At 38.5% G+C, this 14193-nt stretch overlaps 3 protein-coding genes and 2 non-coding genes across 6 annotated transcripts in view; all 5 read right to left on the bottom strand.

Annotated features, from left to right (window-relative positions):
• Position 1: 1 nt before the first annotated feature.
• LOC114477559 (histone H2A) lies at positions 2-638 on the bottom strand. The gene has a single exon (XM_028469936.1). The coding sequence runs from the start codon at positions 391-393 to the stop codon at positions 7-9; it is 387 nt and encodes a 128-aa protein (XP_028325737.1). The 5' UTR covers positions 394-638; the 3' UTR covers positions 2-6.
• A 598-nt stretch (positions 639-1236) lies between these two features.
• LOC114477572 (histone H2B 1/2-like) lies at positions 1237-4314 on the bottom strand. Its single transcript, XM_028469959.1, has 2 exons — positions 4254-4314; positions 1237-1913 (listed from the first exon to the last, which is right to left on the bottom strand). Exon 2 carries the CDS (start codon positions 1783-1785, stop codon positions 1408-1410), a length of 378 nt encoding a protein of 125 aa, XP_028325760.1. The 5' UTR covers positions 1786-1913; positions 4254-4314; the 3' UTR covers positions 1237-1407.
• trnak-cuu (transfer RNA lysine (anticodon CUU)) lies at positions 3476-3548 on the bottom strand. Its single transcript has one exon. It is a non-coding gene; the product is annotated as a tRNA-Lys (tRNA).
• On the bottom strand, positions 3710-3782 carry trnam-cau (transfer RNA methionine (anticodon CAU)). Its single transcript has one exon. It is a non-coding gene; the product is annotated as a tRNA-Met (tRNA).
• A 2377-nt stretch (positions 4315-6691) lies between the features above and the next one.
• LOC114477289 (N-chimaerin-like) overlaps positions 6692-14193 on the bottom strand; it is a 27277-nt gene continuing 19775 nt past the window's right edge. For both annotated transcript variants that reach the window (XM_028469557.1, XM_028469550.1), the window contains exons 9-15: positions 11269-11346; positions 11104-11188; positions 9982-10155; positions 9464-9541; positions 8443-8580; positions 8234-8339; positions 6692-7028 (exon numbers count right to left, since the gene is read on the bottom strand). In XM_028469557.1, the coding sequence (XP_028325358.1) occupies positions 6857-7028; positions 8234-8339; positions 8443-8580; positions 9464-9541; positions 9982-10155; positions 11104-11188; positions 11269-11346 (831 nt within the window). In that variant the 3' untranslated portion in view covers positions 6692-6856. The remainder of the gene's footprint in view (positions 7029-8233; positions 8340-8442; positions 8581-9463; positions 9542-9981; positions 10156-11103; positions 11189-11268; positions 11347-14193) is intronic.

Genomic DNA, 14193 nt, shown 5'->3' with positions numbered 1-14193 from the left:
GGATATTTATTTAGCCTTGGCAGCTTTCTCGGTCTTCTTGGGCAGCAGCACAGCCTGGATGTTGGGCAGCACACCACCCTGAGCGATGGTCACTCCACCCAACAGTTTGTTGAGCTCCTCGTCGTTGCGGACAGCCAGCTGCAGGTGACGGGGGATGATACGGGTCTTTTTGTTATCGCGGGCAGCGTTTCCAGCCAGCTCCAGGATCTCAGCGGTCAGATACTCCAGCACGGCCGCTAGATAGACGGGAGCACCGGCACCGACACGCTGAGCATAGTTGCCTTTACGGAGCAGCCTGTGGACACGACCCACTGGGAACTGAAGACCAGCCCGGGATGAACGGGTCTTTGCCTTTGCTCTGGCCTTACCTCCGGTCTTTCCTCTGCCGCTCATTGTGGATTAAAATCTTCTCTTAACTTCAGGAAGAAAATGTGACTAACGTCTCTGAGCTGCTGCTTTATAAGCACAGAAAAAGCAGCAGGAAATGTGACGCACCAATCAGAAGCTCACAGACGGGGGGTGTGGCTACTTGAGGTTCCGTAGCGACTCTTTCATACCCCTTAAAACTACATAGGTTTTACCTGTGTAGATGTTATACAATTTAGGATTCCTGGGTTTAGAAAAAACAAAAAAAAAAACATTTGCCGTTTGTTAAAACTAATATTCAGTGTTTGCTATGTTGTTTCTCTTCTGGAGAGATCCATACATTTGACATTCAGTTTTCATTTAAACAATATTGAATACAACATTCACATCCACTCCTCTATGGTTAACAGTTAAAATTGAACCAAAAAATTCTAATTTTATGAATGCAAGTACACAGACACGCACAAAGCTGTTTTACCTCTAGCTATTAAATTTTTGTCTTATGTACAAATACAACACACATTATATATAACAGTATTTTACTACAGTAAGCATAAATATTATAAACATTTTGAAATCTAACCATGAGGATGCACTTTCTAATTAGACGTAACAGATGAGTTGAAAATAAAATAATCCTGTTCTAAACAGGAACCATGGAGCTTTACAAAAAACTACTTTACTTTTGACTCAAGACACTTCATTCTTACTTTAACATCAGCACTTCAATTCTATCATATTGCTTCCTAGTCTGTTTAAACTTCTGGAAATGTACAAATACTAAACATTAGGGAAAGTGATTAACAATTAGTAAGATATGTAATGACAAGATTGGCCATAGATGGAATATACAATATATTATAGGTCAGAGGTTTTTTTTTTTTTTTATACATATATATTTTTGTTTAAACAGAAAGACTTTATTGCAGAACTTCATCTTAATTAGTTTGACACATTTGTATTTCAGATAGTAATGCTCTGTAGTTATAGTGGGTGGCTCTTAAAAGAGCCGTTGTGTTGTTGTTTAGAGATGTTCCAGGTTTACTTGGAGCTGGTGTACTTGGTCACAGCCTTGGTTCCCTCAGACACAGCGTGCTTGGCCAGCTCTCCAGGCAGCAACAGACGCACAGCAGTCTGGATCTCCCTGGAGGTGATGGTGGAGCGCTTGTTGTAGTGTGCCAGACGAGAAGCTTCACCTCCGATGCGTTCAAAGATATCATTGACAAAGGAGTTCATGATGCTCATGGCCTTGGAAGAGATGCCGGTGTCAGGGTGGACCTGTTTCAGCACCTTGTACACGTAGATGGCATAGCTCTCCTTCCTGGTCTTTCTCCTCTTCTTTCCTCCCTTACCGGCAGCAGTCTTACTCACTGCTTTCTTGGAGCCCTTCTTGGGCGCTGGCTTGGCAGGTTCAGGCATGGTTGTTTTCAATTGATGAATGTGAACTTGCACTCTCACACCCGCTGCTCTTATACTCCCTCTATGCAGATTCTACTGTGCTGGTCTCTGTCTGTGATTGGTTCTACTTCACAATAGGGGTGGTGCTTCTGCTTGGACCAAAAGGGTTGAAATAAACATTTCTTTCATGGTGTGTTTGTCTTGAATTGAGAGCAAATCCATGTTAAATATTCACAATGAATTTTTTACACTTTACACATTTAACAAGAACAAAGTGGGATTTATTGTTATAGAGCTCCTGAGGGGTATTCCATAAAGTGGGTTATGTTCAAACTCTGAGTATGTTCAGGCTCAAATGAGGGAAACGCGAGATATGTTCTTCTCTGAGTATGTTACCATGGCAACATTGTCCGTGAACTAAACCTGGTCGCTGGCAGGTTTTATCGAAGAAACCCTGGTTTCTACCTGGCTCCGCCCACCCGAACACTTAAATGAACCTGAACCTTGACACTTTTCTCTGAAACACATTAGTAGCATTACGCACCACAGACGTGCTCACAACATCACACATGTTGTGTTGCTTTACGTTTTTTTTTTTTTTTTTAGCAAACAGTAGTTCTTTTTATAATATTGTGGATGCGGAGCATTAAGTGAAAATCACTGCGAGGTTGATCTGCATTAAAACGGCTACTGACATCTGTAGTAAAGCTCCCTGAATACAAACCTGTGGATAATACAGTATAAAGGAGAAGATGACAATTTAAATTAATCTACCTTTGAGGCTCGATTGTTGTTTTACATTGTAATACAGTTTGATCTATAGATCACATACCTTTGAAGTTATGATGGCGCAGTGCATTTTGACACCGCTATTCAAAGCAATGATGACTCTGGTGACAATATTACATTAAAAATCAATATAAATGATGAGATATCAAGCGGCTGTCACTGTCTTTATATCCAGTGTAATGGCAGGACTCTCTATGCAGCCATCTTTATTCATATTAAGCGATAAAGTGATGAAGTGACCAAAAAGCACGACTATTCATGGATGATTTAAGCCACTATAGCCACTATAGCCACTGAAGTGGCGTTCAGTGTGAACGCACCTTTAGAACAGGCTCATATTCCTCAAATGCCGGCTTACTTCACCTATCAGGGTGAATAAATCACTCTTCTCCGGGCGGTTGCCATGGCAGCTCGAGCATTCTCTGATCCATTGATGATAGCTTTTTAATCACACGCATACATGTAAGTAACCCAAGGTTTACATATCAGGGTTGATTGACCCACTTCATACCAGCTGTAATGGAATCCGATACCCAGAGTTTAGGGATAGACTCAGATTTTGTTAACCCTCCCTTGTGGAATACCCCTCAGATGTTCACCTTATGCTTTTACATTTGTATATTTTGAATATAGTCCGGAAAATACTATTGTTACATTGAAATAAAGTACAAATAAAAAAAAGACAACACATTGGCCGGGAATCAAACCCATGATTCCCACGTGAAAGGCGAGAATTCTAGCACTGAACCACCAATGCATGATGAGCAGTCACATGGTGTCTCTGGTAAAAAAAATACTAGCATGATCTGCGATATATGACAACCTACATTGAGCTCTACATTATACCTTAAAGACCTGTTAGTGCCCATTGATATAAATTATAAAAAAATTTTAAAAAAAACTATGAAAATTAAAATGTAGACGCCCAACGTGGGGCTCGAACCCACGACCCTGAGATTAAGAGTCTCATGCTCTACCGACTGAGCTAGCCGGGCAGTGACTACCACCAGGAGACCTGTGTTTATAGGCCACTACACAAAAATGTGAACCACAATTTGTTTGTCACGAGACAAGTCTCTTACTACATTAACAATATAATATATTTTTTTAAGAAGGCATAACCCAATTTACAAAATAAATAGCAAAGAAAAAGAAATGCCCCGTGTGAGGCTCGAACTCACGACCTTCAGATTATGAGACTGACGCGCTGCCTACTGCGCCAACGAGGCCTGCATTTTAGTCCACAGACCTATAATAGAAACACTGATAAATGCGCATTTTGATATACTGTACTCACAATCGGAACCAGTATTTAGGTCAGATATTTGTTTGGACCAGCAGAGGGCGCTGGCAATGCAACGTTGACTGGCACCTGGTTCGTTTTACTGACAGTCTATCCGTACGAAAGATGACGAGGCCAGACCTTTTCTACATAAGCGAAACTTGCACGTGTTTTCACTTGAGGACGTCACTTGAACTTTAGGTAAAAAGTTTCACAAATTTAAGGCCTTTTAAACAAGTGATGAAATATTTAAGACAATGGTTAAAAGAACAAAAGGGAACGCAGAACAAAGCGTTGTTTCTTACTTGAGGTAACACGAGACGCAGCCAGTGGAGGCCAAACGGAGACGACCTTCGACGTTTAGCACGTGGGCTGCTTTCAATAAGTCAAAAAATAACTATTATTCAAGTTTACTCACCCACGCAGGTGCGTCCAGATAAGGGCCGTAATCTTCCAAGATGGCGCTGGGTCAACGTGCCGTGACGTCAGTCGCAAAGATCTACGTACTAATTTCCACTGGATGCGGGTTCGCTGCGTTACGTCACCACGGTCTGAGTTTACCTCCGCACTGAGATTATAACCCTAACATAATCCAATAAACAAATAAAACCAAAAATGATTTATTTTATTTTATTTAAGCAAAAAATCATTTTCCGGTAGTGCGCATGTGCGCGCATGCGCATATACAATGTCAGTACGACGCGCACTCAATCCGTGACACTGGAGCAAACGCAGTGAAACAGGAAGTTAAGCACCTACTAAACATTAAAACATTGGTTACTTTTCAAAATAAAACACTTCAGGTCATATTTCAGAATATTATCTATTGGCTGTAGCTAAAAAAAATATGGCTAGGACAACAACAAAAGGAAAACTTTATATTTTAATACCTTAAAACATGTAACAAACAAAAAAGCTGTGAAACTAAATAATGTAATATATACAAGTATGTCTGAAAAGAGTTAAATGTGTTTCCCATTCACCCCTTTCTCGTTATTTATCTTTATTAATTCATGTTTCCTCTTTTTTTTTCCTAATATGTCATTCAATTTATTTCTCTAGCTCTATCGACCACATAAATGCATGTCTGTATCTGTACTTGATTGTGAATATTGCTGCACTTTATTATTGTAGATGTCATAATTCACTATTTTTTTAAAAAAAAAAAGTATATAACACTTCCTTTCACTGTGTTCTTGCACAATTATGTGAATATCGCGAGAACTCCTCGGTCTCGTGACAACCGGATTGCACCGTGCCGCACTCAAAACGCAACCGTTGGGGATAGCTGGACGGCGGAGCAAAACCGGATCGGAGCCGTGGCACAGCGGAGATGTTTCCAGTGGAAACCTTTGTGTGAAAAATGTTCTCTATGTAGAAGGAAGGATTAAAGAATTCTTCGGAATAAAGCACATTGAATATCTAGTCCCTGCCCACTGGATTATCCAACATGGGAATAAGCACACGTGGAAAATCTTTGAAGTATACAGAGTTTGCAGTTGTGAAAAACAATTTTAAATGCATGCCTGTATTGTTTTGAATGACAACCCCTCTCTTAATCTTACGAGGTACCCCGCCTTGCACAAGCCAATATTTTTGTGGATGCTGAAAATCTTGTTGATTGTACACCACACTACTATGTCAACTATATGTATGTACATGTTCATTTCAGTGAAGTATAATCACGGACATCATTGCATGTCACACTTCACAGTTTTTGAAAACTGAAATTAAGGGGGTGATGTTTGCTTTCGTGTGTGTTCTTGACCTGCAGTTTCAATAAAGCAGTGTTGTCATTCCTCTTAACATCTACAGCTTACAATTACAATGTAGCATAAAAACTTCATGACCTGTCAAAAAAAGCTAATTTCATCTGAATTATTTCTTTAAACAAGTTAATTTCAATATTTTCTCACTTAAGATATGCAAGATGCACTGTCTTTTACTTTCAAAGTTATTTAGTCTTAAATTAAGTGCAAAGATGTCATTTGACTAGAAATAATACAAATATTCTTGGCAAGATTTTAAATTTTTCCAGTGCAATATAGAAATTATGATACGACAATGTTTGTCAACAAAGAAAAAACAATTGTCACAAAATGTCTTAAAGGTTTGTAAAGAACAAAAAAAAATCCATATGTTGAAAAAGGCAGAAGCTGAGTTACATCTGTTTATTTACACACAGCCTTGTAAATAAAGCATGGAGTAATTAAAGGTCCCCGACAAAAATGGGGACAATTAAGTATAAGCCAGTAAGTGGCCATGCTAAAGGCATCAGCATTTTCAAAATGGCACAGGTTACAGAAAACAAACAAAATACACTTCAGTGAACCTAAAACATCATGAATTCTGGTTTTCACAGATTGACCAATCAGCTTTCAGCACTACAGCATTAGTGCAATGAAAGATGTCGTCAAGTTTTAGCGATTTAAATGGACCAGTTTTGAGCACATTTCATTTGGATTTTCATTAAGGTGATTCTAAATATTATAGTATCAAACAAATTTGCCAGATCACATTTTGCCTATTTCTGATTCATATTTTCAACATCTGAACCAAAAGTTGAGCCAATATAACATCCCTAAATTTGCAGCGATTGACTTCATTGATTAAACTGACTTTGCAACACATTATTTTTTACAGTAAAGAAACAAAAACAAAGGTTTTTTCCTCCCATCACTGGCATGATGTCTAAAAGCTGCCGAGAAACATTAAAAAGGCAAATGTATTCAATAGACTTTTGCTTCTCCACCTAAATCTAAAACTGGGACACCATAACACAAACAATATTTAAATTTAAAGACATTTAAAAAATAAAACACTTCAGGTGTCCTAACCCTGCCTCACCCATAGTTACACTTAAATTTGGATCTTTTTGGAAATAAAACTGCATTTTTTTTGCTCTCTTCCTTCATATCTCCATTTCTATTTCTTCACAAAAACAAAACCTCCAGTTTGTTGCTTTTTCTCCTTCATTTTGTGGGAGGAAAACCTCTGCTTTTTCACAGTTAGTTACAACATTCAAAAGAGCATGTCGTCATTGGTGATGAGCGACTCCACCACCAGCCTCTGGTACCGGATGTCGTTGAGAGCCGTCATGGCGTCCAGGTCGGGGGCCCGCATCAGTGTGGGGCCAAACACGATCCCCAGGTTCTCACTGGACATGAGGTTGTCTTTCTCACACTGGGTCACACTGGAGAGGAAATGCAAATATGAATGATTTCAAGGCAACAGGACGTCTTAAAAACATGAAATAAGGCCACAAATTTACTGTGACTGTAGAAAACGGACGAAAAAACATAATTCACATTTTGAAACTGAAAAATAATTTAGAAGATTTTTTTTAATTCTGTATTTGTATTTAAAATCAGGCCACAACATGACACAGAAATACCTCACATGCACGTTTTGGGACAATATCACACATTTTCTGGCTATTTTTCACTGGAAAACAGGTAAGTGAATGTCTAATCTCGGTAATTAAAGGTTTCACAAATAGTTATTTGGGACCATATCACAAATTTCTATGAGATTTTTCCCGTTAAACTGGTGGCTATGGGGCTAGAACTGTGGGAAACGTTGCCCTTGCAGTGCAACCTTGTGTGATTTTCAGCGTTTGTAAACTCTGAAGCATTTAAAATGTTAAATTAACAACAGTAATTTACTCCATTAACCCTATTTAGTACAATTTTGGGAAGTTTATTAGGCAGTAAAGTGAATTAAATAAGGAAAGGGGATGAAACCAAACAAAACATTTTAACAACACGTGGAAATGAAATTTGAGAAATTTTGAAATGGAAAATCAGAAGCTCTAAATGCAATATCGTTTAGTGTAAGATAGAAATCCAGATACATCGCCCAGTTCTACTACTGAACACGTTTAGAAACAAGTGGTACAGTTTGAGGTGAATATAGGAACAATTAGTAAGAACAATTAGGTAAAAACCACAGAAATTAGTTAAAAGTTGCAAATTAGAGACAGAAAAAGTGGTAAAAGGGGTTCAAATTGTCAATATTAGAACAATTAGTTTAAACTGTCAAATAATAGGCATGACAAATAGTGAATATGGTTAAATTGGCAAAAATAAGCATGATTTATGGTCAAAAAAGCTGACAATGTGTCAACATTTGTGACATTAGGTGGGGAAAGTGGTGGAAAGGGTTTATAAGTGCCAAAAATGTCTTGAAAGTAGAAAAAATGTGCAGAAAAGGCATTGAAATTTGATGGAGAAATGGGAGTAATGTAGCAAAAATGCGATAAAAGGAGCAAAAATATGGCAAGAAAAAGTCATGAAAATTACATGAAATATGGCAAGTTTGGAATAGTTGCAGAAAAAGGAGAAAAATAGTCAAAAATGGGCTCAAATTGTTAAAAACGCATTTAGGAACAGGTGGTACCGTTTGAGATGAGCCATGAGGTATCTGAGCGTTTCGCAGTGAGCAGGTGGGAGCAGCTTTAAGGCTTCGTGAACGGCCTCCAACCGTTTCTCTGGGTCTGTGACCTCTGCAACACAAACACATTGTCTTTATATCAATAGTTATTGTAGAAAAAATGAAAGGAACATATAGTTATGCATTTGCGATCCAACGAGAAGCGTGAGACCTACTTGCAGCCTCCATGAAGCGAGGGTAGGCGTCGTACGTGATGAGAGGAATCGGCAGCTCTCTAAAGTACAGTTTGAGGGCTCCAGTGATGATGTTGATGTCCTCGTAGGCAGTGCAGGAAATGTCAGCCTTTTCTCCATCTGCACGAAGACAAAGACGTAAAATTTAACTTAAAACTGCTGGAGATGGTACTTTTTTGTCAGATGAAAACATAGTGTCTTGCTATGGGGAATAATAATAGTTCTATGAATCTGTGATAACCACATTTATTTATTCATCTAAATAATATCCACAGTAATCCAGGAAGTTTATCATCATTATTTATGGGCTGTAGTATATAATCATCTTAGAGATGTAAATCCTTGTTTTAAACAGAAATAAAAATGGGTTAAAAGTGACCAAAACAGTGGTGGAAAAGTTGGTGAAATGGGATTGTAAAAATGAGAAATTTTTCAAAAGTTGCAAATTAGAAATTCAAAGTGTCAATAGTGGAACAATTAGTTTAAAACTGTCAAATAATGGGCACCGCAAATGGTGAATGTGGTAAAATTGACAAAAACAAGCATGAAATATTATGAAAAGAGGTTAAAAGTGACAGAACACGCATTGAAATTTGATGGAGAAGTGGCAGTAGTGTAGCAAAAATGTATTAAAAAGAGCAAAAATACAGCAAGAAAAAGCGATGAAAATAGGTCAAAATATGTTAAGTCTGGTGTAGTTGCAGAACAATGGTAAAAACAGACAAAAATGGGATGGGAAAGAAAATATTCTTTTTTTCTTGAAGGCATCTGGCGACCCCCTACCAGTGTCTCACGACTACATATGGGGTCCTGACCCAAAGATTGACAACACCAAAAAGAGATTGTTTAGAGGGGAGATCAAAACAAACATTCAAGCAACAATTTCAACCTTTTACACTTTTTTAATAATTGATCTATGAGAGCGACTGTCTTTATCTGATTAGGAGCTGATCACAATAAGATGTTACTTTAACTGCTTTTTAAACAACAGGGAAACAGACACCTCTATCAAAGGCCATTTTAACGTCTTCAACCAGTTCACTGAAGCCTGATATCCTGTAGAGACCCTCCGACTGAAGACCTGTTGACAATAAAACACACATGTACATGACGGCTTAGTTTGAAGGGTTGAAAAGCAATCAACGTGAGAGAGAATAGCTTTCAATTTGAAAACAGTGTCAGAATGTAAATAGGTAGGAACCCTGGGCCCGGTGTAGCTTCAGATAAATGGAAAACCAACAACTGATGCTTTCATAAATCACATGGGTGGGAGCAGCCAGTGAGGATTAATGAAAGCAATCAGCCGTGGATGACTTTAAAAGCCTCTCGAGGTGCTGTCAAGTTCAATCAACTCAAGAGAGGCGTCGGATCGATTCCACATTTTTACACGGGGTCTCAAATCCTGGTCAATAATAAACTGCGTCTGCGGCGTCTCCCGTGGGGCCACTCACATCGCATCACAACGCAGACCATTTAATCAGCTTTGTTAACATTCTCACACACACACACACACACACACACCTCGAGCTTCGATCTCCTGTATGCACATGTCCACCACCATTGGCCTCTTTATGTTGTGAGCCTTCACCAACGTGGTGAGGTCACAGCTATAGACCTTTTTGACGTGTCGGAGGTCCGGCTGGCAGTCGTTTGGAACCACTTTAGAGCACTGCTTATGAACGTTCAACCCACAGTCTGAAAACACACAAATATAGAACGTCACGCAACAGACGAGAGACACTCACTGCAGTCTGCTTAGACACGTTGCTGTTCAGTTAATGTCTTTATTTGTCCTGAACTACAAAAACACAAACTAAAGAATAAAAGCAAGACGTCAGTTACATATGCCCACGTCAGAAATCTGTCACAGTAAAATTATCAAAATAAAATGAATCAAACATAAATGTACAGAAATAAGCAATGGCTGACCTAGTCCTGCACCTTTAATACTTTTAGAGCTAATTACTTATCGCAACAATTTCCTTTTAAATAAATACAATAAAAACAATAACCAATTGTTCAGTAAACATAAGGCAAAAATAAAAGTTTTTAGGTTGAACACTCAAAATATTACTATTGCATTGTTCACAAAGCACAAACTTAAATTTAACTAAGCTATATTCATGTTTTTCGGGATTTTTTGGAAATTTTTTTTAAACTAATTTGTTTTTGTGTATTAAAATAAAAAAAAACTGCACTTCGTACAGAACAATCTAGAGAAGTGGAAACTAAACAATGCAAAACAGTTGGCATGAAATAAACAGAGCACACAATGAAGCTGTTAAATTTAGTTTGAAATAATCTTTCTACATAGCTGTTCAAAAGTTGGATCAGACGATGCTATCTGTAGCTGCGCTTCTAGCCCCACCCACATCCTCCACCACCAAGAGTGGTCGACTGTCCACACACGTACGTGATCTATGGTTGAAACAAGTCGTAAGAAAACAAAATAAAAGTTAAAAGTTTAGTTTCTTCATAGAAGTTCATTGATTCCGACCCACGCACACAGTTTCAGCGTTTGGAGTCCGAGCGTGTAACCGTAGCATCTGCTCCCATTTATAGTCACAATCCAAGGATGTGAGAGAATAAGAGGAGAAAATAAAAGCTGTGCTGTATGCCTTAGATCATGATTTCTGCTTTTACCTGCACATTTCACTCCCTGAGCGATGAGGCCCCACATGAAGTTAGCGCAGTATTCACACCAATGTGGGCCCCGGAATGTGTGAACCTACATGAAAAAGGAGAGAAATCAAAGCATTATAATCTGCACACACACTAAAGGATGAGTGACGTGTTGGGACGCCTCACCTTGAAGTTGTGGACCTTCTCGTACTTCGGTGCCAGGTCGCTCTCCCTCAGGGTGGCTCGACGCACCAGCGACGTGAGCTGCGAAAGGGCAAAAGATCGGATTGGTTGCCAGAAGGTGGAAGCGGGGGAAGGGGGCTTGGCTGGCGGCGGTGCCTTATCCAGACGTTTTGAGGGGCTGCTGCCGGAGGTCGGCAGGGACGGACGCGGGCCAGGACCGACGCTCAAACCCAGAGCGGCCGCGGGAAATAAGGAGGATTTCCTCTCACTTCTTTGCCTGTGTGGCTGCTTTTTACGCTTTGTGACGATTTGTAACGACTCTCTGCTCGGCATCGTTGGACTTTTACTCACTTTTACCCACTTAGATAAATGACAACAAGCTAATAACAAGCTAAGATACTGCACTGGTTTGACAACATCCAAACAGAGGAGCAGAGACAAGACCAATCCAGCCAATCAGTTCAGCCCGAAGGATTGTTTACAATCTAAAATATATATTAAAAAAAAAGAGTAAAGAATTATAGTCCGGGCAGAAAAAACTAAAATACAAAAGAGAGACTGAGTTGAGGAAAAAAGATGATAAAGTCCGTTCAGGCTCAACAGAATTCCTTCATTCTCGTACGATCGCTCCAGCCCACATGGTTCAGTCAGTGTGTTAATCCGCTTTCTCCATCCTCTGCATTCACCAGGCAGAAAGAGCAGGAGAGGAGGAAGGGATGGAGGCGGAGATAAACTGAGAAAAAGGGGGGGGGCTGTAGGGCAGTAATGGATGGATTTAAATGGACACAATGAGAGGGGAAGGAGCCAATCAGAACGAGACGACTGTTGTTGTTGTTTCACACCAATTCGGTGACCGTGATTATCCCTCGGGAGGCAGAGGATGAGATGAGGAATTGATCCACTTGTCTCCTTTTTTGACGTTTTGATCATTTTTGCTCAGATGTTTCTCTGCCCTCTCATTTGTGAGGCGGTTACGACGAAAACAACAGCTCATCAATCATCCAGGGACACACCGACCGACCGGTGAAGAGCTGCCTCATTGTCAGGACATGAGCGGACTGTCCACAAACACAGTGAATAAATCCTGTTACTCCAGCAGGGATTTACAGGCCTTTGATCTTTTATGGAGATTTAAAACGCTCCAGCAAAACAACAATTATCCTACTGACATAAAAAAAAAAATTCAAAACTACATCAATTATCCCCCACAATACACAGATTTTTACATTTACTGCCTGTAAAACCTCATATTAAGGCTGCACATGTAATCACATTTGAATTGTTATTCTTATTCATAGCCTAATTTTGCACTGTTCACATATTGAGGTGTCCCTACAGGACCAGCATCACTGATATACACTACACCTTATCATGGCCTCTCATTGAAATGCATTATAATTTACTAATATTTACAAAAAACTTTTATTTGAATTGAAGTGGCAAACCAAGATTATTTCAAAGAAAGATGTAATACTCGACTATCTTCAAACTCCAACTCACCAACCGTCCTAATACCAACTATTTACAAAGATCTGGTTTTTTTTAGAGCTTTCCCCTGATGGAACAAATTGCCTAGGGACCTGAAAGACATGTCAACTTTATTTTACGCATATTTAACATTTTTAAAATCATATTTTTACCAATCTTAATGTATATATCATATATTTGTTTTATTTATTTGTTGAGTACTGAAAATGTGTCTTGATGTACCTTTTTATGTAATGTTTCTGTATATTTTCAACTGTTTTTAATTACTAGAATCTTGATTTTTTTTTTTTTTTGTATGGACCCCAAGAAGATTAGCTAATGGGAAATCCAATGAAAAAAAAACACTTAAAGAAACAAAACAAATACATAACTAATGTTTATTTGAACATTATGAATAATTGTGAATAATAAATAGCAATTACATATTGTTCAAATGTATCTTGATTATCATTTGGGCCTTAAATTTTGCAGCTGTACCTCATAGTGGCTTTTAAAAAATAAAATTATAAATAATCAGGGGATTAAGTGTGTAAGACTGAAATATTAATTTTCCTGAACACCACCAGGTTTACTGATGCACAGCTTTGTCTGAAAAAGCCACTAAATTAAATTAAGGTTGAAAGCATCTAATTTTTATTTAAAAAAAAAAAGAAAAAAAGATGAAACCATTTCTCAGCTTTAATGATCCCAAACACTTTAGCAGCTACCGGGCGACAACTTTCAGCAGACGCGTGGTCGTTATGTAACTTTACTGCAGAGCCCTTGGCTGGAGGCCATCTATTTTCTGCATCCATCCTCCTCCTCCTCTTCTTCTTCTTCTTCTTTTTCATTTCCACTGCTACGTCTACAACATGACTCATCTTTAGCCCCATTACCCGTCCCTGAAGGGCTTCTGAACAAAAACCAAAGCACTAACTGAATTATTTTCTAAAAATTAAGAATATTTCAAGCTGAGTTTAAATAACTTTTACGTATTCAAGCTCATGACGTCAAAGAATTGGTCGTCGGGTCAAGAATAAGAATAGCTCGTTATACTTCTAACCTTCCTCCTCTGTGCTTCCAGTAAGACTTATATTAAGCTCCAATACTTGAAGATCAACATAAATACATATTAATGTGTTACACGATCCTTTAAAAATAAATGAACTAAATGTGTCAGTCACAAGTAGGGCTGGGCGATATATCAAGTTTCAAGATATATCAAGTTTTGTATTTTGGCATTATAGAAAATTACAATATCGCCTTTATTGATATTTAAACTTTTTATAGCTTATTTTGTATCAAAATACTTGTTTTACACTACAGAACTCACTCACACGTGCTGTCACTTATAGGAGAAAAAACCAAAAGTGGCACATATTGTAAGTAAGCAAAAAAATATAATTTATATTGTGCTTTTCAGAGACATAAAGTCACAAAGTGCTTCAAAAAGATAAAAGA

This window comes from Gouania willdenowi, chromosome 2 (assembly GCF_900634775.1).
Source record: "Gouania willdenowi chromosome 2, fGouWil2.1, whole genome shotgun sequence".
Lineage (NCBI taxonomy): Eukaryota > Metazoa > Chordata > Actinopteri > Blenniiformes > Gobiesocidae > Gouania > Gouania willdenowi.
Note: the sequence above shows the minus strand (reverse complement) of the source record. Positions and strands in the feature narration are given on the sequence as shown.